The sequence below is a fragment of the Tachypleus tridentatus genome, chromosome 12 (assembly GCF_004210375.1).
Source record: "Tachypleus tridentatus isolate NWPU-2018 chromosome 12, ASM421037v1, whole genome shotgun sequence".
NCBI lineage: Eukaryota > Metazoa > Arthropoda > Merostomata > Xiphosura > Limulidae > Tachypleus > Tachypleus tridentatus.
Window position 1 is genome coordinate 82,420,476 of NC_134836.1, and position 21,162 is coordinate 82,441,637.

Genomic DNA, 21,162 nt, shown 5'->3' on the forward strand with positions numbered 1-21,162 from the left:
ATTCGCTGGTTATTTAACTTTTGGAAAATAGAAAATGCAGAGTAAACGTAGAGGGAAGTTTCTCGGTATTTTCACTGGTGTCCCTGAAGGAGGAGTGGGTAGTCCTATATTCTTCATCATGTATGTGAATAATACGCCACTTAAAGAACCAAATCACAGTTGAGTCACAGTTCGCTGATGATGTAGCAATTTGGAATAGAAATTGCAGTCACTAACATACAACCACAACTAAATAGATTAAGTGAATACTGCCAAAAAGATAGAATCGAAATAAACACAGCAAAGACACAACTAGTGATATTTTCAAAATCAACGAAACATCAAAAAGTACAGCCCAAGATTTACATGAACGAAGCGCTTCTCTAGACTGCTACATCTGCAAAATGTTTAGGACTAACATATGATTCTAAACGTACCTGGACAAAACATGTAAATAACATAAAAACTAAAATTTAGCGAAGAATAAACTATGCTAGGTAAAACTGGTAAAAATTATGGAACAACACCTGAAAACATCCTTAAAATATACAAAACATATACAGGGTGTTTGGAAAATCACTGTGCAGTTTTGTCTGCTAATAAATATATAAGTGCACAGTGACTTTCCGAATACCCTGTATAAGACCAGTAGTAGACTATGCAGTTCTTGCATGGATTATCGTAAGTAAAAAAACAGCTGCAAACCAAACTACAATCATTACAAAATACATTAATTACAACAGCATATAGAGTACCCAAAACCACTTTTTCAAAGTTCATGAACAAATACTCTAATACACAAACAATACCAGATAGACTTCTACATAGTAAAATAAAATATTTCGATAAAAATTGAAAAAAAAATGAGCTGTTATGCGAACTAGACATATATGATAAAGAGAGTCCTAAACACCTCTCCTCGATAAATTTATACATCAGAGTAAATCCTCAGTAGACGTCCTTTGATTTAAGTGCTAGGGGGTTAAATAAAAATAACTTTGCTGTTTATATTGTACTTTTTGTACATGTTTCCAATTGTTTAATGTTTAAAATGTTTTTGGTTACACAGTCACATGAGTTTGAGTTTTTGAATCTTGTTTCTTTCGTTGAGTTTGTGTTGTTTTTCCTTTTATTTTTTTCTGTTATTGAATTCATTTGGTTAAGGTTCTAGTAAAAATGTGATTAGGAAAGTGGCATTTGTTATAATTATTAGATATTGATTGCAGTTTATGTTGTAAATTACTTCTACATATTTTAAATGCTGTAAATACATAATAACGTGTCAATGTTTTGTTGAGTTGAGCAAGCTGAGTCTCACTTTATACGGTTGTCATCATAATTAGATTTGCGAAATATTTTCATGTTGAAACCGTTGGGGTTCCTTTCTACTGTTATGTTCATCTAATTTAAAACATGTTTTTTTTTTCACATTCTCTTCTCAAAAGTGAATTTTGTATTAGAGCAGATCTTGTTTATAAATGTGGAAATGACAGTTTATGGTTGTTGTCTGCAAATTCATTATTATCGATGTATCTAAACCAGTGTGTGTGGGGGAGGATATAGAGCTGTTTTAATTTTCCGTCCTTCTGTTTTGTTGATACAAAGAATTGGCATAGTCAAGATGACCGAGTGGCCGAAATGTCGTAATATAATTAAATAAGAATTAAATTAAATAATATAATTAAATATATGTGTGTGTGTGTAACACAAAAGCTGGACTTTTATGACGTAAAAGTTTCTAGATAAACTTGGAAATAAAATAATCTTGATACTCTAACAGCAGGGGGAGACTGTAACCCCCAGATTTGTCGAAAAGTCTGATTCTGTATGTACAGTAACAGTGATCTTCCTTTAACCAGTCTCTTAGTAACTTGACTGAACTCACTTCTGCTCTTCTACATAATTTGTAGATAGAAACTAAAATATTTTGACCGTTATGAGTCATGTTATACAAAGTGCAATCATTTTCTCTAGGCTTAAAATTATTAAATGCGTTTCAAACAAAATGATCAGATATTTATTACTACATATGTTTTTATTAAACAAAACCACTTTCTAAAATAAATTAGTTTTATTTCAAAACCTGAACACAGCTTAAATCCACTTAAGTATTCTGACAAAAACAGTGGGGAAGAACAGTGATAAAATCATTAAAATTTTTACCACATTTAACATACCGGAGACATTTTGTACTATTTAGAATTAATTAATAATAAGATTCCATTTGAAGTGGATATCAAAATCCAACTGTCGCGGATATAGCGTCTTAGCACACTATGATGTTCCTTCATTTTAGGTTTGCTGCATGCTTTCAATTCGCCAGTTTTAGCATAGTGACTGTGGAGAGAAATTCACTTTTGACATAGTTGTTGATAACTTCACAAAACATTAATGTATGTACTAAAGCTGTAACATCTCAGCCGAGATTAATACCTACCAGTGTCCTATGCCTTTGGGCCTGGCATGGCCAAGCGCGTAAGGCGTGCGACTCGTAATCCGAGGGTCGCGGGTTCGCGCCCTCGTCGCGCTAAACATGCTTGCCCTCCCAGCCGTGGGGGTGTATAATGTGACGGTCAATCCCACTATTCGTTGGTAAAAGAGTAGCCCAAGAGTTGGCGGTGGGTGGTGATGACTAGCTGCCTTCTCTCTAGTCTTACACTGCTAAATTAGGGACGGCTAGCAAAGATAGCCCTCGAGTAGCTTTGTGCGAAATTCCAAAACAAACAAACAAACAAACCTATTCCTTTGTTTACTCTATGTTTAGAATTTTCAACACCGAGAAAAAGAACAACAATTTTACCACTTTCTGCTTCTTAGACCCGGCATGGCCAGATGGTTAGGGCGATCAATTCATAATCAGAGAGTCGTGGGTTTGAATCCTCGTCACATAAAACATGCTCGCTCTTTACGCTTTGAGAGCGTTATAATGTAATGGTCAATCTCATTATTCATTGGTAAAAGAAAAGCCCAAAAGTTGGCGATGGGTGGTAATGACTAGTTGCCTTCCAATTAGTCTTACAATGCTAAATTAGGGACGGATAGCACAGATAGCCCTCGTATAGTTTTGCGCGAAATTCGAAAACAAAATAATGAAACCCAAAGCACAAATGTAATTTTTTTGGTTACACTACACAACCAAGTTTTGCTTCTTGAACACTGTTGGGTGTTCCTTATAGATTTTTGGCTGCTGATCACGAAAATTACATCCAAATTTAATAAAACGTACCGTTTAATCGAAATATTAGTTTCACCAGGACATTGGTACAATGGAAAAACGATATCAGGGCAACTGGAATCCGTCAATGTTTGCTGACTACTGTTGGACACTGCAACGTGATGCACCGGACACTGAATACAAACGAAAATCAGGAGCAAAACACTTTTAATTATGTTGAACTTAATAGCATATTAAAAAACATAAACGCAATTAAATACGTTAAACAGTTAACTGTCTATTTCTCAGAAGCAAAACCAAAACCAGTTACCAGTCACAATCAGTAAAAACATTTCAGGAAGCAAAACTTTAAAAATTATAAAGTTATCAAATTCTACTGAAAACTCACAAAAGGAAGACGATTTGGAAAATACTTCTAATACTGCGGTACAGCACGTATCTACCAAAGTACAAACTAACACAAAAACAACAAGTAATGAAGCAGGCATAACTACAACAGAAAGTACTGAACAGAACACTCAGTGATGTCGAGAAACCCACTTGTTGAGAAATTTATATGCAAAAACGGCTCGTTTGGGTTGAGAAAATATTTTACATAGAAGAGCGAACAACGTTTCGACCTCCTTCGGTCATCGTCAGGAGAATCACGATGGATTTCAACTGGTCACATAAAAATGCGAAAGACAAATCTCAACACAAATGGATAAAACACAGAATATTAGAATAGATAAAGAAACCAAACCAATACTCAACACTTTATCAGGCACGTATAATCAACCCCAACTGGTGGCAGAGTTCAAGCGCTGTAGATCGAACGCCTCTATAGCTACCATTATGCGTCTATCCCCGGGGCGTTGTCCTTGTTCGAGAACAAGAGACTGCTGATCTCAGTAAATTACTTAAGGAATGGCCTGAGGATGCGTTCAAATCAGGCAAAAAAATCATACACCCACCAGGAAACAAACCGCAGCCGAAATCTGTTGTTATTCGTGGGGTTCACTTCTCAATAACCAGTGACGACATCGAAAAAGTACATGATGAACAAAATATCCCACACACTAACGTAGATCGAATCACCTGAAAAGTGACAGAAAACCAACAAACCTTGTAGGAGTCGACAAAGAATATACAATACACTAAATCTAATAAATAATGGAGCTGTACTCTGGTATCAGAGATACCAAATAGAACAAATGAAAACTCCAGCAATTGTGGCAACACAGTGCCACAATTACTAGAGATATGGACATGTTTCATCAGTGTGTCAAGCAACATCGAGGTGTTGTGAATGTGGTGGGGAACATCACAAATCACAATGCAAAAGAAAGATAAACCAAAATGTTATAATTGAGTCGAAGAACAAACAGTAAATTATAAAGGCTGTGAAAAATATAAACAAATTAAACAACAGATCTACGAAATAAAAACATGCCATCAAATGACAACGAAACAACAAACAAAACCAACACTGACACAATACAAAATAACATATGCACAAACACTTAAAAAAGCAATTACATAACAATTATCAAAACAAAACGAACAGCAAAAATGAATAGTAGCGATAAACAATAAGACGCAAGTAAAACACAATACAAATACACCAAAACCACAAGATAATGACAACTCCACCAAGGAAACAAACAGAAATGACATGACAAACCTATATGTAAATATAATTACAAATTTCATTACAGACGTTATAGCTCACACAAAGAACAAGTTGCCTTGACCTCTTAATAAACACAGCAAAAAAAAAAAAAAACATCATGTCGTACACACCACAAATATTAGCAACACTTACCTGATACCAATAATATCAGTGACATACTAGTCTAAGCTCGTAAAATATGAGCCAAAAACTAGTAAAATTTCATGTGGGAAAAGATGTAGACACTGATCATTTACCTATATGGTGTGTCTTCGATCTCACCCCCTATAAAAATACAATTTATAGAAAAGGAAAATTTTACTACAAAAAGGCAAATTGAAAAGAATACCAAAATGAAGTAGACCATCGGCTACCAAACAAAATTATGAAAACAACTAAAAATATAATAGATTTCGATAATTACTGTCAATTATTCACAGAGTGCCTTCAAACAGCAGCAAATAAAACAATACCAAAACAACAATATAAAACTATAAACAATGCACGGAAACCGCATAAACAACTAATAACACTAATCAAATTCATACGTCAATTAAGGAGACAATTCGTGGAGACAAGAGATAGATAATTATAAACACAAATAAATAAAATAAAAAACCAAATTAGAGCCCAAGTGAAATCATTAAAACAAGAAAAATGGGACATTTTCTGCTGCCAACTAAATTAAAAATAACAGATCCGAAACAATTTTGTACACACCTAAAAAGACTCACAAATGGTAACACAGCAACAAGAAAATACCCACCACTAGACCACAATAATACCACAGCATATACAAATAAAGAAAAAACCGAAGCAACTTCAAAACACGTTTAAAACACACAACGACCCAAACATGAACGCATACTTTTATAACAAAGTAAACTTAATAATGAATAACAGTGAACTATTGAAACCACTCTTCCCAGTCAACTTAAATAACTCTCAAATCAACAACAAAAATGAATACATAAACACAATGCTAACAAACACAATTTCCGTACAAGAACTCATAGAACCAACAACACCAAAAATAAATCTCCAAGAGAAAATGGTATACAAGCCATTCTTCTTAAAAAAACACTCCGAAATTATTTGAACATCTCACAGCAATTTTTAATTTATCATAATTTATTATTATACTCTGGATATTTCTCGGTTTTTTAAAACCATGCAAATGTATTAATGTTCCATAAAGAAGGAAAGCCAGGCAATAACCCAAATACCTACCGACCAATCAGTTGTGTAGGCAAAATTCTTGACAGAATAATCAGCAACAGACTCAACATTCCTGGAGACAACATCAAAATTACCAGAAGTACAAAATGGATTCAGAAAATTTAGACAAACTACGGACCATTTAGTTAGATTATTGATAGTTTTAATAAACGAGAATGCACTGTCGTTTGCTTTCTCGATATTGAGAAGGCTTTTGACACTGTATGGCAGTGGTTCCCAACCAGGGGTGCGAGATAACATTTCAGTTTTTTTTGTTTATATTAAAGGTACTGTCCTATATATTCAAAAATTACGTTTGATTTTTATTTCTTATTTTTCTTGTTACAGACGTAGCTTTTTACCTTGTAACGATAAACTATCGTTTTTACACTCACCGGCGCAAACCGAAATCTTAATGTACAACTGTAAACAAACAACACACGTTTGTTTTGTGTTTTGTTTTTTTGGTATTTCGCACAAAGCTACTCGAGGGCTATCTGTGCTAGCCGTCCCTAATTTAGCAGTGTAAGACTAGAGGGAAGGCAGCTAGTCATCACCACCCACCGCCAACTCTTGGGCTACTCTTTTACCAACGAATAGTGGGATTGACTGTCACATTATACACCCCCACGGCTGGGAGGGCGAGCATGTTTAGCGCAACGCGGGCACGAACCCGCGACCCTCGGATTACGAGTCGCACGCCTTACGCGCTTGGCCATGCCAGGCCAACAACACACGAAACGTAAACGTAACCTAAATACTCGGCACAACTAATTAGATTACGTTCGTGAACGCCGTCTTAAAGTGTTACAGGCCATGATTTGTGTGTACCAACGGTGCCCCTGCTATGCTAGGAAATAAATCAGGATTTTTTGCGTTCATGAAACAAGAGATTCCGCACTTGCAAGGTACTCACTGTTTTCTTCATCGACATGCTTTGGCATAAAAAAAAATTGCCACCAAAGTTGAAAAAGGTCCTTGACACTTCTGTGAAGACCATAGTGAGGTATGTTCATGATGGTGCTATAATGGAATATTTCCTGTTCTGTGAAGATTTGAAAACAACCAGAAAAGGGAAAGATGTCTTCCAGTGTGTGAAGGACTTCTTTGCGAAATATGATTTAGATATCAAAATTATTGGTTCTGTTTGTAACGATGGTGCCCTTGCTATGCTAGAAAATAAATCAAGATTTTTTGCACTGATGAAACAAGAGATTCCGCACTTGCAAGGTACTCACTGTTTTCTTCATCGACATGCTTTGGCATCAAAAAAATTGCTTCCAAAGTTGAAAAAGTTCTTTGACACTTTTGTAAAGACCATCAACTGGATTAGGGGTCGCGTTCTGAACCACTGCCTTTTCAAGTCGTATGTGAACATTTTGGAAGTGAGCATTCAGTTTCGCTTTTCCACACAGAAGTCCGCTGGCTGTCACGCGGAAGAGCTTTAACGCGCTTCTTTGAACTACGAGAATAAGTCAAAACTTTTCTGAAGGAACGTGACTATAATCTGCCCGAAGAAATATAATCACAAGTATTCAACCAAATGCTAGCCAATTTGAATGATATTTTCACTCGTATGAATGACCTGAGTGTATCTCTTCAAGGGAAAACATAAACATATTGAAATGCTGCGAAAAGTTAAATGCTTTCAAAGAAAAGTTGCATCTTTGGTGTGGACGAGTTAAAAGAGGGAATCTTTCAAATTTTCCATCACTAGTAGAAATGGTAGGTGAGGATGATTTCTTAATTCCATATGTGTGTGAAGAAATTGTGGATCATTTTGAAATACTATCAAAGTCATTTGTTGGATATTTTGGAAAAGAACTGGAAACTTCTGAAGAATGGATTATGTTCGGCAATGGACATGTTTCCAAGACTTTGTGAAAAAGCACTACATGTGCTCATCCCATTTGCAACGACATACTTATGCGAGTTTGGATTTAGTGGCCTTTTGTCAATCAAGACAAAATCTAGAAATCGCTTGGGTGCACAGGCAGACTTGCAGATTGCTATCAGCAACAAAGTGTCACGCTTTGAAAAACTCGTAAGAAATAAACAGGAACAAAAGATTCATTAAATTTAAATTGGCTTATGAACATTTGAACATTTCAAATTCAAAGAAATTTCATTTCATGCATGGATGAAAATTTATTTTTTGTAGGCCATGTAGGGTTTATGCAACTTTTAATTTGTTGTAATATTTTTTTCTTTTCCAAATGTTTCGTTTTTGTTTATATATCATTAAAAAATAATTATAAAAATTTATTTTAGCCACCTTCACCTTTATTCTTAAATAAATTACTGTAAGGGGTGCGGAAACATATTAGAATTTTTTAAGGGTGTTGGACATAAAAAACGTTAGGAACCACTGCTGTATGGCATAACGGTCTTCGGTTCCGAATGCACGAAATGGACTATCCGCGGGGAATTATTCGCTAGCTATCAAACCTTCTGTAAAACAGAATATGTAGAGTTAATGTTGAAGGAACCTTCTCAGAGTATTTTACTCAAGGGGTGGTGGTTAGCCCTATCCTTTTCATCATGTTCGTGAATAATATGCAACTTCAAGACCCAAATAATGGATACTCTTCACATTTCACTGACGATGTGGCAGTCTGGAAAAGTGCACCAGCACCAGCAATAGCAGCCACAAACATACAAACACAATTAAATAGAATAAGCGAATATTGTCAAAAATATAGAATCAAAATAAACACAACTAGTAGAATTTACAAAGTTAATTAAACACAAAAAACACAACCACAGATCTTTAGACTGCTACATCTACAAAATTGTTAGGACTAACATTTGACTCTAAGCTAACATGAGTAAAACACGCAAATAATATTAAAACAAAAATCTGGCGAAGAGTCTAACTGGTAAAAATAATGGAGCAACAGCAGACAATATTTTAAAAATATATAAAACATACATTAGACCCGTAATTGAATATGCAGCCCACGCATGGATAAATGCAAGTAAAAACTGTTACAAGCCAAACTACAAACAATACAAAATACGCTACTTACAACAGCTTATAAAGTACCCAGAGCTACCTCATCAGAATTTATGCATGAATAAGCACACATATCAGCAATAGCAGATAGACTCCTACATAATATAATAAATCATTTTGACAAAAATTGGAGAAAAAACGAACTAGTAAACGAGCTAGACAGATACTGTTTACACCTAAACATCTTCCCCAAAAAATATATATTTCCAAGTAAAACAAAAGGCCACTTATAAACTAAACTCCACTAGATTAGGGATTAACTAATAAATATTGAAAGGGGTTTATATGAATGTTTTATGGTTAATACATATCGAATGATAGTGCAAATAGTTATGTAACTATTAAGAGAAATGATATATTTGCGTCAGGTGTATATGTAGATAGTGCATGGACATTGTCCTGACAGGGGCCTGAGTAAGTGCGGGTTACTCTGGCCCTCGTGTAAAATTTATAAATATACTTGACAGATGCTGAAACAAATAAAAAGAAAGGAGGAAGAGATCATCGAAACATGACCCTCCTGGATATATAATCACAAATACCAAAATAAATAAGAGAGAAAGAGAGAGTACAAATGTCCATTCAAGCTACATCAGTGGACGTGATAGTTAAACGGTCAAATGAGGTTGTTTTGATCCACTTTATTTGGCAATACTTTACCATATTCTGAGTTTAGATGGAAGCTTGTAAGCCATCAGCAATTTCACATCGTTATTTATTTTCAGGTTCATGTGAATGTTTCGTCCTCCACTGTGACAGTGGAAAGTTTTGGATTTTAGATGCTAAAATGAGGAATTCAATTTCTTTGGCTTTGTTATTAGAAAACACATTCACTGTACTTCCTTCTATTTGACTCAGAAGATTACAGTTTGTAACCATGGCCTTCACTTTACGTTTCTTACGTGAAGTGTGTTTTCAGAGCTTGTTGCAGTGTTAAATACATTGCTACACCAAACTTATCACTTCAATGCAGAATATTTATGGCTTTATATTAACTGAATCGTTATACAAATATCCTACTTCATAACGCATCTGAACGACTAACCTTCTGTAATAAACAGTGGCAGATATCCAATAATTTTTTCGAATATGTGGATACATAAAAAACAAAGAAATCGTTTAATTAACGAAAATAATATAGATTTTGCTGTTAACAACAGGAAAAAGATGTTTTGGCTTAATATATTTTAATTGTAGGCGTCTTAGACTTGTTGGTGATAAATTTCAACAATAAATGGACAGAACACAATCCACTTGTTTTGAAATGATATATTAGAAACAAGTCAAACGTATGTCCAATAGATTCTTTACACTATGTATAATCAGAGTTACATCCAGAGCTTTAAATATTGACCCTTTGTCATCAAAGTCCACATAGTTGGGTTCAATTACCGTAAAACACCCTTTTACAAGTCAAAATTCACTTACATTACCCCACTGGTTATCATAGTTGTATTCAGAGTTTTAATTCTCTTTTTCGTCAATAGTCCTCACAGGCTGGTTCAATTACTTTAGAACCTAATTGACGAGACAAATAATTTTCTCTACTGTGTTATGCCAATGCAATATGCGATTATAAAGTCAAAAAATGTTTCACAATAAAAATATATATTGCTCGACTGGGTCCTGAAAAATTCTACAAAGTACGAGCTGTTATGATGTAACATTACTCAGTTTATTAAAGTGAGGAACAAAATTCAGAAGGTTCGAGTAACATAAGGTCAGTTTACAATAGTTGAAATACACAATAAATGATCCATAAACAGTTACATAAGTAAACTCGTCATAACTATCTCTTCTAAAAATTACTTATTTTAACATTCCTACAATTTAAACTATACAGCTCTTGTATTAAATTTAAACGAAAAAGTCGTGTTGTTACAATGGGAATTAAAGCTGTGAAGTGCCTTTCTTAAAAAAATCACAATAGATTAAAAAATATAATATATAGCAACAAAGTAATTAAAGGTAGCATTTATGTACAGCAGAATATTGTTACAGTGCACTAGAAAGCGTTATGATAGCACATCAAAATACCATTAAAGTGTTTGAGGAACAGGAACGTTTATATTGAAATATTATTGTTACCATGAATGTTATAAGAATTAGTACATATATATATATAACTGGAAACAGGATAGGATTTACTTTGATAAAGGTCAGAACGATAATATTAAATCACGACAGAAAGCATTATGATACGATAGCAATATAGTGTTCTAGCGTGCCATTGAATACCTTAATAGAACTGTAATGTTTTAATGTGAGAAAAAGTATTATTAAAGTAGAACATTTCATAGTGTTTTTCGGTGCTATAAAAAAACACTATGGTAGAACGATAGCAAACGTTACAGTTCGCTAGAAATAACTGTGGTTATGAAGCAGATAAATGCTACACTGTACCTGAAAATACTATGAAAGAAAGAGCAATTCGTTAACTTGAGAAAGTAGTACCAGGTGTATTGTGGTAGGAGAGCAGGATAATGTATCAGGTAAAAGAGAAATGTTACATTGAACCAGGTAGTTCCGTGGTAGGGTCTTGGGATAATTACAGTGTGTACAGCAGAATAACGTCACAGTATGATATTTTCTGTCATTATACTGAGACAAGTAAAGGACAAAGTAAAAATAAAAATATCAGAAAACAAGACATTTGTAATGCTTCAGAATAACGAATACTATAAACAAGCAGCATCAGGGGCGTAGATCCTGGTGGGGATGGAGTATACATCCCCCTTCATTTTAGGTGGGGGATGGTGCATACAATCATCCCCCCCTACAATTTGGTCTGTTGAATTGTTTTATTGCATCACAGGCCTACAAATTGTGTGTTTGTTCTTGTGATTCTTGTGTTCTTACCAATCGAATTACATAATTAGGCCTAGATGTAGGCTTTTTCAGTAGCCGAAATGTACATCTTTAATATAGGCGTGCTTCTAAACTTTTTGATCTAAGCGATAGTTCGTAAGTATCAGTCAGTAGGCCTAAGTATACATGCAAGGCTTGCAAACATTATCACAGAATATACCTACGTTTTGTACGTAGTGTAAGATTAAGTAAAATTTTCATCACAATAGATTGAACAGAACATGAAATTCGAAAATATTACACCCAAGCGTAAACTCCTGTGATCTAGATCTGGAAGGCCATTTGTAGCTTGTAGCTGCATCAATCTTATGTGTATATTGTGCGGTTTTCCTCCGCCATTTGTTCTTATGCATGTCTAGCCGGAATAGCAAAGGAATAAAAACTTGCCATACAGAGGAAATACCATGTTCATCAGAGGACGAGTCTGAAAATGCTTGTGCAACTATTGCACATTATGAACCACCAGATAGTTCTGAAACAAGTTTATGCAGTAATAAAAAATCTGACACTCCACAGATACAGTGTGGAAAGCCATATCATCCAGACACACAACTAATACCATAAGAGAAAGCAAAATCTCAAAATATCAACTTCCAGAGCAAGCGGTTTGATGAGTTCCCATGGCTGCACTTTGACAATCAGACTCAAAAAGTCATATGCTTTCATTGTGCCAAGGCGGAAAATAGAGGCCTTTTTACTGGGAAATTGGAGAGGCCAGTGGAGTATACCTTCATATTCACCGGTTTCTGCAACTGGAAAACGGCAAAATAGAAATTCAACGAACACCAATCCTCCTCTCAGCACAGATTTGCTATATCTCCAGAATGTTCACTTGATGTAACTCCAGTGACTGTCCAGCTACATGATGGAAAAAAGAAGCAGCAGGAAGAATGCAAAAGAAGTCTAGCCAAAATATTCAGAAGTTTACGTTTCTTACTGCGTCAAGGTTTAGCATTACGTGGACATACTGATATGGAGGGGAACTTCCTGCAGTTAATGAAGCTCCTGGAAGAGGAAGATTCTGAGTTGACGGCCTACTTGTCAGAGAAAACCACATTCACATCACCCCAGGCTCAGAATGAAATAATGGAGATGTTCAGCCATGCAATACTGAGGAACACAGCACACGATGTGCAGCAAAGTAAAATCTTTACATTGATGGTTGATGGCACTCAAGATGTTACAGGTGCCGAACAGGAAGCAATATGTGTACGATACGTAGATGAGGACCTTGACGTCCATGAGATATTTCTTGGTTTATACAGTGTTTCCAATACAAGTGATTAAACAATATCCTCGACTATACTTGATGTACTGACTAGATTCAATTTACCACTGTCAGGATTAAGAGCACAAACTTATGATGGAGCCGCTAACATGAGTGGTGCGTACAGTGGATGGCAGGCAAAAATAAAAGAGAAGCAACCGTCAGCTTTATTTTTCATTGCGGAGCACACAAGGCTAATTTAATAATGCAACTTGCAGTTGAAGCTTGTGAATGTGTTCGAGATTCTATCCAGTGGGTATATGAATTTTGTGTCTTGCTTCAGAGGTCAGGCAAATACAAGACAATATTTGAAAATATTGTATCGTCAGACAGTCACAATGGTCCAGTTAAATACATCCGCCCACTGTGTCCAACACGCTGGTTGTGCCGCCTATCTGCAATTACATGTGCTAATGATCACTACAGTGACATTGTTGATTCTTTGTCTGAATTAGCAAATAAAAAATCCGGTGTAGCAGTGAAAGCACGAGGTCTGCTGGACATATTTGACAAAGAAAAGACTGTTTTAGGATTGTTGATGACTCAGCATCCATTAGCTGCATTAGAGGAACTAAACCGTGCATTCCAAGCAAAATCAGCGACAGTATCTGGCATGATTGAAGCACCTGCAATGACAGTTAAGCAACTGCGGGTATTGCGAACAGAGGAAAATTACAACAAGATATTTGATGAAGCTAAGAAAAAGGTAACATCCCTAGATCTGGTGCCTATTGAACTACCACGCATTCGCAGATCCCCCAGAAGGATCACAAGTGAGATGGCTCAGCACACCATTCTGCAACAGCTAAAGATTACTACAGAAGCCAATATTTTGAATTTGTGGACACAGTCATAGAACATCTGACCACTAGATTTAATGCAGACAACAATGAGGCAATATCTGGCACTTGAGAACATGATCACATCTGACAAGATTGACAACTCGGTTATAAACTTCTATCCAGAAATCTCTGCACAACGGCTCGAGTTTCAGTTGCCCATGTTCAAAGGAACAACAAAAGCAGTATCTCTGAAAGGTGCGATGGTTGCTTACTGTAAAATGCATGAAACGAGCCGTGGGGGCGTTATAACGTGACAGTGAATCTCACTATTCGTTAGTAAAAGAGTAATCCAAAAGTTGGTAATGGGTGGTGATGACTAAGTGCCCTCCCTCTAGTCTTACACTGCTAAATTAGGGACGGCTAGCGCAGATAGCCCTCTTGTAGCATTGTGCGAAATTCAAAACAAACCAATACAATCTATAGCAAACCAACAATATATACTGTCTTTTGGCGCGTTCTGTTGGTCAGTTTTATAATGTTGAGAGATAAACTTCGAGAAATTTCAGCAGGCCCAACATTAGTGGCGATTGCTACTATTTATGTACACACATATATTGTTGATTTTTATACTCGATAACCTTCTACAACTTTAATAAACAGGCAGGAATTACGCAATAAGACTTAAGAGTATATATTACGTGCATTTCTAAATATGTACTTAACTGAAACATGTATCGATATTAAAATAGATATACAATGTTAAACCCGTCACACTATTTTAAAAGGGTTTTGTATGTAATAATATAATTATGTATGTACGTTTGCGTCTGTATGACTGCTAAGTGGTACCGTATTGTGAAGAAAGGCTAACAATAAGATCAGTCAATAGTAAAGCTAGTGAAAATATACGAATTAATACTACACTATGAATTGGACATGACACGAAATGGGTATATTAATTAAAATTGCGGAGAATGGACAAACTTTAACATACTGTGAGTAATGCAACAGCATAACGTTCCTCACTGGATGAATATTTATGAATATTGTATGTTTGAGAACATTAACAGACTGCAACTGCCTGTTGATTAAAAAGTGGATAAATTTCCAGCGTTTGTGCTACAAGTCTCAGTATAGGAGGCGAAACGTTATTCCCTTTCCATTCAACTGGTAGATTCAGTCCTTTAAAATTTTCAAACCTACTGCACTTATTATAATGGTATTGTATAAACAACACTGTTAAATTTTCTTAAAAACTTCAGTGTTTCACTAATATCGAGTATGTAACTCGGTATTCAAATACTTTATGTGATATAAAAATCATAACAATTTGACTGAGAGAGTAAGTTCTATTGATTATTCGATTTCTTGAAACAATTGTATGAAATTTGACAATTGAAACACTTAAGATAAGTTCATTATCCACCAACTACAGGAGATCATAGTAGATATGTTCATTATCCACCAACTACAGAAGATCATAGTAGGGTAATTATGCATTAACGAAAAATAAAAGTAAAGTCATTTATATATATTGCTATCAATATCGTATCTTAGTACAAAAATGTATTAGTTAAAGAATCAAATGCAAATCAAAATAGTCATATTGGTATATAATGATGTTTTTAAATAAAACAGAATAAAGTACTCTTTGACATTTGATTTAACTGACAAAAATTAAATGTAGAGTCAAAGACATTTATGTTTACAGATGTTGGGTTATTCCGATGGAAACTTATGAATGGGTTATGCACGGTCCTTACCTAGTCAGCTTGGCGGTAAGTGTGCGTATATCTATATATCTATATATATATATATATACATACAAAGCACTTTTTTTTTCCTATAAGATAATATATCCCTCGTCCACAGCTAATAACGTTGTTTAACACTAGTTTTTCATCTTCGACCAATACATATATATCTGTAAGATTTATTTTATACCTCGAAATTTAAGAGTCGAACGCAGAAATACTTCACGTAATTTGTAAGTAATGGGCTGCTTCAATACGACCCTTGTACACACTTTCAGTACAAGTATAACATAAAATGAACAATATCGAAGTTTACACATGCGTAATACTTTTATTTCTTAAAAAAAAAAAAAAAGTTTATTTCGCTCTCCAGTGAACTGATTCAGACGATTCTACATAAAATATGAAATTTTACATAGAATATACCAGGAGAGTCTGTCAATTCCTTTAAATTTTTTAACTTTATTTAATGACAACGATTATTTCAGCTGAATTTAGCATTCCTGTGTAATATAATACGAGGACTGGTCACGAAGATTAGAGCGACCCATCCAAACGAACCCAACCAATACAGGTGAGTATCGTTTTCTAGCTCAGCGTCTTACGTTTCGCTCCTCCAGGCAATTAAAGGTAAATAACGTATAAGCATTAACAATTGTATTTGTTTTTTAACTATTTCTTACAAATTTGATTTTTTTTAGGCTTTTATTTACTAAATGAATTTTACTACATTACAATGTCCTGCAAATGGATAAGCTTCTCTTACCATTAATCATGAAATAGCCACTTGATGTTTGTCGTCACATCTTATCCATCAAAAAGCAAATTTGGTGAAAACCACGAAGATAAAAAGTAAGATTTTTAATGACTTGTATACTATGAAAATCTCAAACTTCATACGGATAACACAGTTTTAGTCTATTCATGTTTTTATATAATAAAGGAAGAAATACCTTTTTTCCAAAAGTGATTTACACATAGAAAACCTGGAATTACCTTATTTCCACTCATGTCGCTACGTTCCATTCTCTCATATTTACTGATAATATCTTTTACAGCGACATAAAGCTCTTTACATGTTTAATCAGTTATCTTTTAACCCTAAGTAAATATTATCAGACATGTACTTAGTTATTTTAAGTACCCACAGTATTCTCCCTGTTTTACACATAGCAGAGCCCCAATTAAACTAATCAAGATATAAATTCCCAAGTCTTCAGCTTAACAGCATTAATCTTAGTCTAAAATATTTAATTATTTAATATATCAGATTTAAACATTTAACTGGAAAATTAATCTTAAACCTGGTTTTCATAAAACTTCATATGACAGCACATTTTTCTAGTAACTAATACTAATAACATTAACAACAAAAATTCCAGTTTAATTGATAGATTACTAAATTTTATATCACATAATTTCTTGTAATATTAGTCTATTTCTTTAGAAACGCTTTAGTAGGTTTAAAATACATGATTATAATATTTTTATTTCAAATACGTTAGGTCAAGTTCATTAATCGATATCGATAAACCTGAGTTTAGCGCTGAGCTACCAAGGAACATAGATTTGAAGATGGTTTATTTAAAACTTTTCATATTTTATTACAACTCAGAAAAGAGAACTCCAAATTTTAAATCACGGGAGTTTGGTAATAGTCCAAGATATGACAATAAAGTAAAATAAAATCGGTTTAGTACATGTTGGATGTTTTACAGAAAAGCAGTCCGTGCTACGCTTGTTCTAGTTCCTTTGTTCGGAGTCCACTTTTTCTTGGATAAGTACAGACCGTCACCTGGAGGTTGCGGCTGGATGGACGTCTATATTTATTTCAACTTTGCTATTGATGGTTTACAGGTATTTGATTGTGATGACTATTTGCTATTAATTAATTAATTAGCATGATGCCGTATGATTTTCAAACATTATGAGTTTGTATTTGAAAACAATAAAAGAACTAAAGTACCCAACTATCAACTGGTTGCTAATGGCCTATTATTTACGATATTAATTTTAAAATGTGAACACGAGCACATCTGGAGTCTTACATAAAGTACTTATGACAGTATCTTTATGAGTTAGTAACATTTATGTAATTTGCTTTCACCGCAAGTGGTTTACTTAGAAACAAGTATTGTAATAATAATTAATTTAATGCATTGTTTAGAAAACTTCTATTTTATTTTATGCATTTCCTTTCTATTTTTGACTTTTGGTTATGTCTTCATATGCGTTGCTTCTACTTCTATATTTATGTATTCTGTAGGTCATTTCTAAAATCACATATAAAGTAACGTATTTCTTATTTTAATTTTTGATTTGCAATGTATTAATTAATAGTCCACATTTAAATAAAATGACTAGTCCTTTAGAGCGAAAATATTCAATTATTTTTGACAAACATTTCGCACAACAACATGGACATGATCCAAGTATAACATTTTAACAGTTTTGGTGATCACTAACGCCTTGCCAGGAGTTGTTTTTTTTCACAATAAAAAAGTTTATGGAATAACAATTATATTATATAATCTCTACTGATTTCAAAACCATTTTCTGCTATGATTTCTATTAAACCTTAAATTCGCTATTCGAATTTAATGAGACTTTATGTAAAACTTTTCTGCCTAAACTAGTGTATGTTTGTGAAAGTTTCAAAACGAAATATTACTAATACCTGTGAATGTGAGTCAAACCACTTGTGAAATGCGGATTTCGCGTTATCAGTTCGATACACGTTGTACCGAACTGACTGATGTACGTGCATTCTGACAATGAAATAATACATTGATAGCGACGTTGTTACGTTGGCCCTAGCGCAATATGACAGCTCAAAACAATATATGTATTATGCTCTAAATATATAATCTATTCTTATTTTGATAAAATTTATTTATCTAAATTCCTCCATAAATTTGCTTCTCCCAAATTAAAACCAAAACTGACAAGAGGTTTACTTACAAGATGTTTATATAGTAACAATAACGTTGGTCCCGCCATGGCCAGATGGTTACAGCGCTCGCCTTGTAATCTGAAGATCGCAGGTTCAAATTCCTGTCACACCAAACATGCTCATCCTTTCAGCCGTGGAGGCATTATAATGTGACGGTCAATCCCGCTATTCGTTGGCAAAAGAGTGGCCCAAGAGTGTCTAGCTGCTTTCCCCCTACTCTTACACTGCTAAATTGTGTAGCTTTGTGCGAAATTTTAAAAAAAAATGTCCTTATTCCGTGAAGTATTTCTACACTCCTTAAAAATGAGAGACGACAGTTTACGTAATGAAAACAATGTTCATTATTCTCAGCATTGTATATTTGTTGTTGTTTTCTTATTTTTTAAGAGTTTGCTTCCTCTTTTACAGGGATTTGTTGTAGCTTTGATTTTCTGTTACCTTAACGGAGAGGTAAGATGAATGATATGAAATATTTTTACTCTGTAGCGTATATTTATTTACATATACATAGAGTATAAAAATGGTATTTTTCGCTATTTTTTCTTCAAAACGATTGTAAATATCTTCGATAATATTATTGCTTTATTAACTAATAATAAACATGTTTGTATTGTACTTCATAAACCCACTTTCTTCTCCTTTGGTCATGTAATATAATTTTTACCATTTAACTAAGGACTCTTTATTTCTTTATTTAAAACAAACTGTTTGTTTCATTTTATGCTTTTAAATCAGGTCATCTCGCTTCTCAAGAGGTCTTATCAAAGGTACAAACTACGTCACAACATACAAGCTAGTTTTTCCAGCAGCCTTATGGGAGGACGACTGTCAACGTCCACACATACATCGTCCCTTAACGACTCGGCGTCTCTGGGAAGCAGATATCCATTGAGACATTTCACAAGAGACAAAAATAACCTGAGAGAAGAAGGAAGAACGACTGGGCTAAAATAAAACCGACCGTTACTTAACAGAATCTTTAAAACTGATTCGGCATTGCTCACAGCAGTAAAATCATCTTCAGTATTATCCAAGTGTAAAATGAACGAATTTTGCAAAATTTAGATGACGACGCAAATCTGTTAGTTACTCTAGATTTGTAGTCCATGCGTTTCGTTATTACATTAACAAATTGTTCTGTGCAACACTGCTTTATAGTGGAAATGTAATGAAAATAACACTAAATTAGTTTTTTTTTAGAAACTCTTATGGATAAAACAACTACTTGTTAGAAGTGAAACTTCCACATAAAACTACAATTGACTTTAAGCTTTGGATAAAACAACTACTTGTCAGAAGTCAAAATTTCACATAAAACTACAATTGACTTTAATTAAGCTTTGAATATTAAGTTTCGCTCACCAGAATGTTTATTGTTATTGCATTCTAGTTTACTCACTGTTTAGAACAGTTCTATACTGCTCCCTGGTGGCTCAGCATTAAGCCTGAGTGCTTATAATGTTAAAAAAAAAAGGTCTTTGATCTCGTGATGGTCACAGCACCACTATTCAGTTGTATACCTTTATGCTTAGTAAAAAACAAACAAAACTTATTTCTTTCTTTCAAATAACAGCAAAAAATTGGTGTTCATATTCAATTCATTTGTAAATGGCCACATTGTTAAATTAGCTAAGGAAGTATAAAAACTAATCAAATATCGAAAATAAGGTTTCCGTACCTAAGTGATTTGTAATTTCACAAATAGTTACTTGTGATGAATGTAGCGTGTCACTTTAGGAACTGTGTATTTTTTTATGTTTTTTCTTAGCGATTCATATGTGACTTCTGTTCTTAACGTTTGCGCTTGATTATTGTAGTATGAAGTTGAAAATAAATGAATATACAAGACTGTTTAGCGTATGCGTTATTATTTAGTAATTTAATACTTAATGATTATTTATAATCATAACAAGAGGGTTAAACATAATTATTTTAAAGACTATAGTTATGACGATTTTAGTTGCGTAACTCGGAAATTTTGTTTTTGTTATAAGAAAGCCACATCGAGATATCTGCTGTGTCCACCGAGGAAAATCGAACCGCTGATTTTAGGGTTGTAAATTTAAAGATTTTCCGCTATCACACTGGGTACAAAGTCTATAAGAGTCGTACGGTGTGGTTCAATTGTCATTTTGTTGACGTCAAGTTACTCGAATCTTCGGTATTTTTCTCGTTACCTAAACTGAGTATTTTTTCATTATATCGCCAATCGTGTAATTTTCCGAATATTCGAGGCCTCAGTGACAAAAATATATATGTGTAAGTAGCTCGTGAGTGTAAATTAACTAGATACAAAGTCGAGTGCAGTTCGATAAGTAATTTAGCGAAAAAAAACGTATAGTTAGCGTGTGAGTGATCAGCCGTAATAGATATTATATTAAAGTCAATTTCACAATCTAATACATAAGAAGTAACTGAACTCGTTTGTGTAGACTTTGATGGAAAGGGAACAATTATTTAAAGTTTGAGATCCAATGTAAGTGAATTATTCACTAATAA

The 21,162-nt window shown here is 34.1% G+C and overlaps 2 protein-coding genes across 8 annotated transcripts in view; one reads left to right on the forward strand and one right to left on the reverse strand.

Annotated features, from left to right (window-relative positions):
* The window catches only part of LOC143233815 (uncharacterized), a 55,829-nt gene extending 37,000 nt beyond the window's left edge, over window positions 1-18,829 (reverse strand). For 2 of the 5 annotated variants that reach the window (XR_013018329.1, XM_076470528.1), the window contains exons 1-2: window positions 18,672-18,829; window positions 3,206-3,327 (exon numbers count right to left, since the gene is read on the reverse strand). Coding sequence is in view for 1 of the 5 variants with exons in the window: in XM_076470531.1 (XP_076326646.1) it covers window positions 3,206-3,327; window positions 18,672-18,710 (161 nt within the window). In the remaining 4 variants the exon portion in view is untranslated. The remainder of the gene's footprint in view (window positions 1-3,205; window positions 3,328-18,671) is intronic. The other 3 variants (XR_013018328.1, XM_076470531.1, XM_076470529.1) reach the window with 3 other exon arrangements.
* Window positions 1-20,530, forward strand: part of LOC143233814 (calcitonin gene-related peptide type 1 receptor-like) — a 57,957-nt gene extending 37,427 nt beyond the window's left edge. Inside the window, exons 10-14 of one of the 3 annotated variants that reach the window (XM_076470525.1) lie at window positions 15,668-15,740; window positions 16,199-16,284; window positions 17,429-17,567; window positions 19,072-19,113; window positions 19,399-20,530. In XM_076470525.1, the coding sequence (XP_076326640.1) occupies window positions 15,668-15,740; window positions 16,199-16,284; window positions 17,429-17,567; window positions 19,072-19,113; window positions 19,399-19,617 (559 nt within the window). In that variant the 3' untranslated portion in view covers window positions 19,618-20,530. The remainder of the gene's footprint in view (window positions 1-15,667; window positions 15,741-16,198; window positions 16,285-17,428; window positions 17,568-19,071; window positions 19,114-19,398) is intronic. The other 2 variants (XM_076470526.1, XM_076470527.1) reach the window with 2 other exon arrangements.
* The last annotated feature ends 632 nt before the right edge of the window (window positions 20,531-21,162 follow it).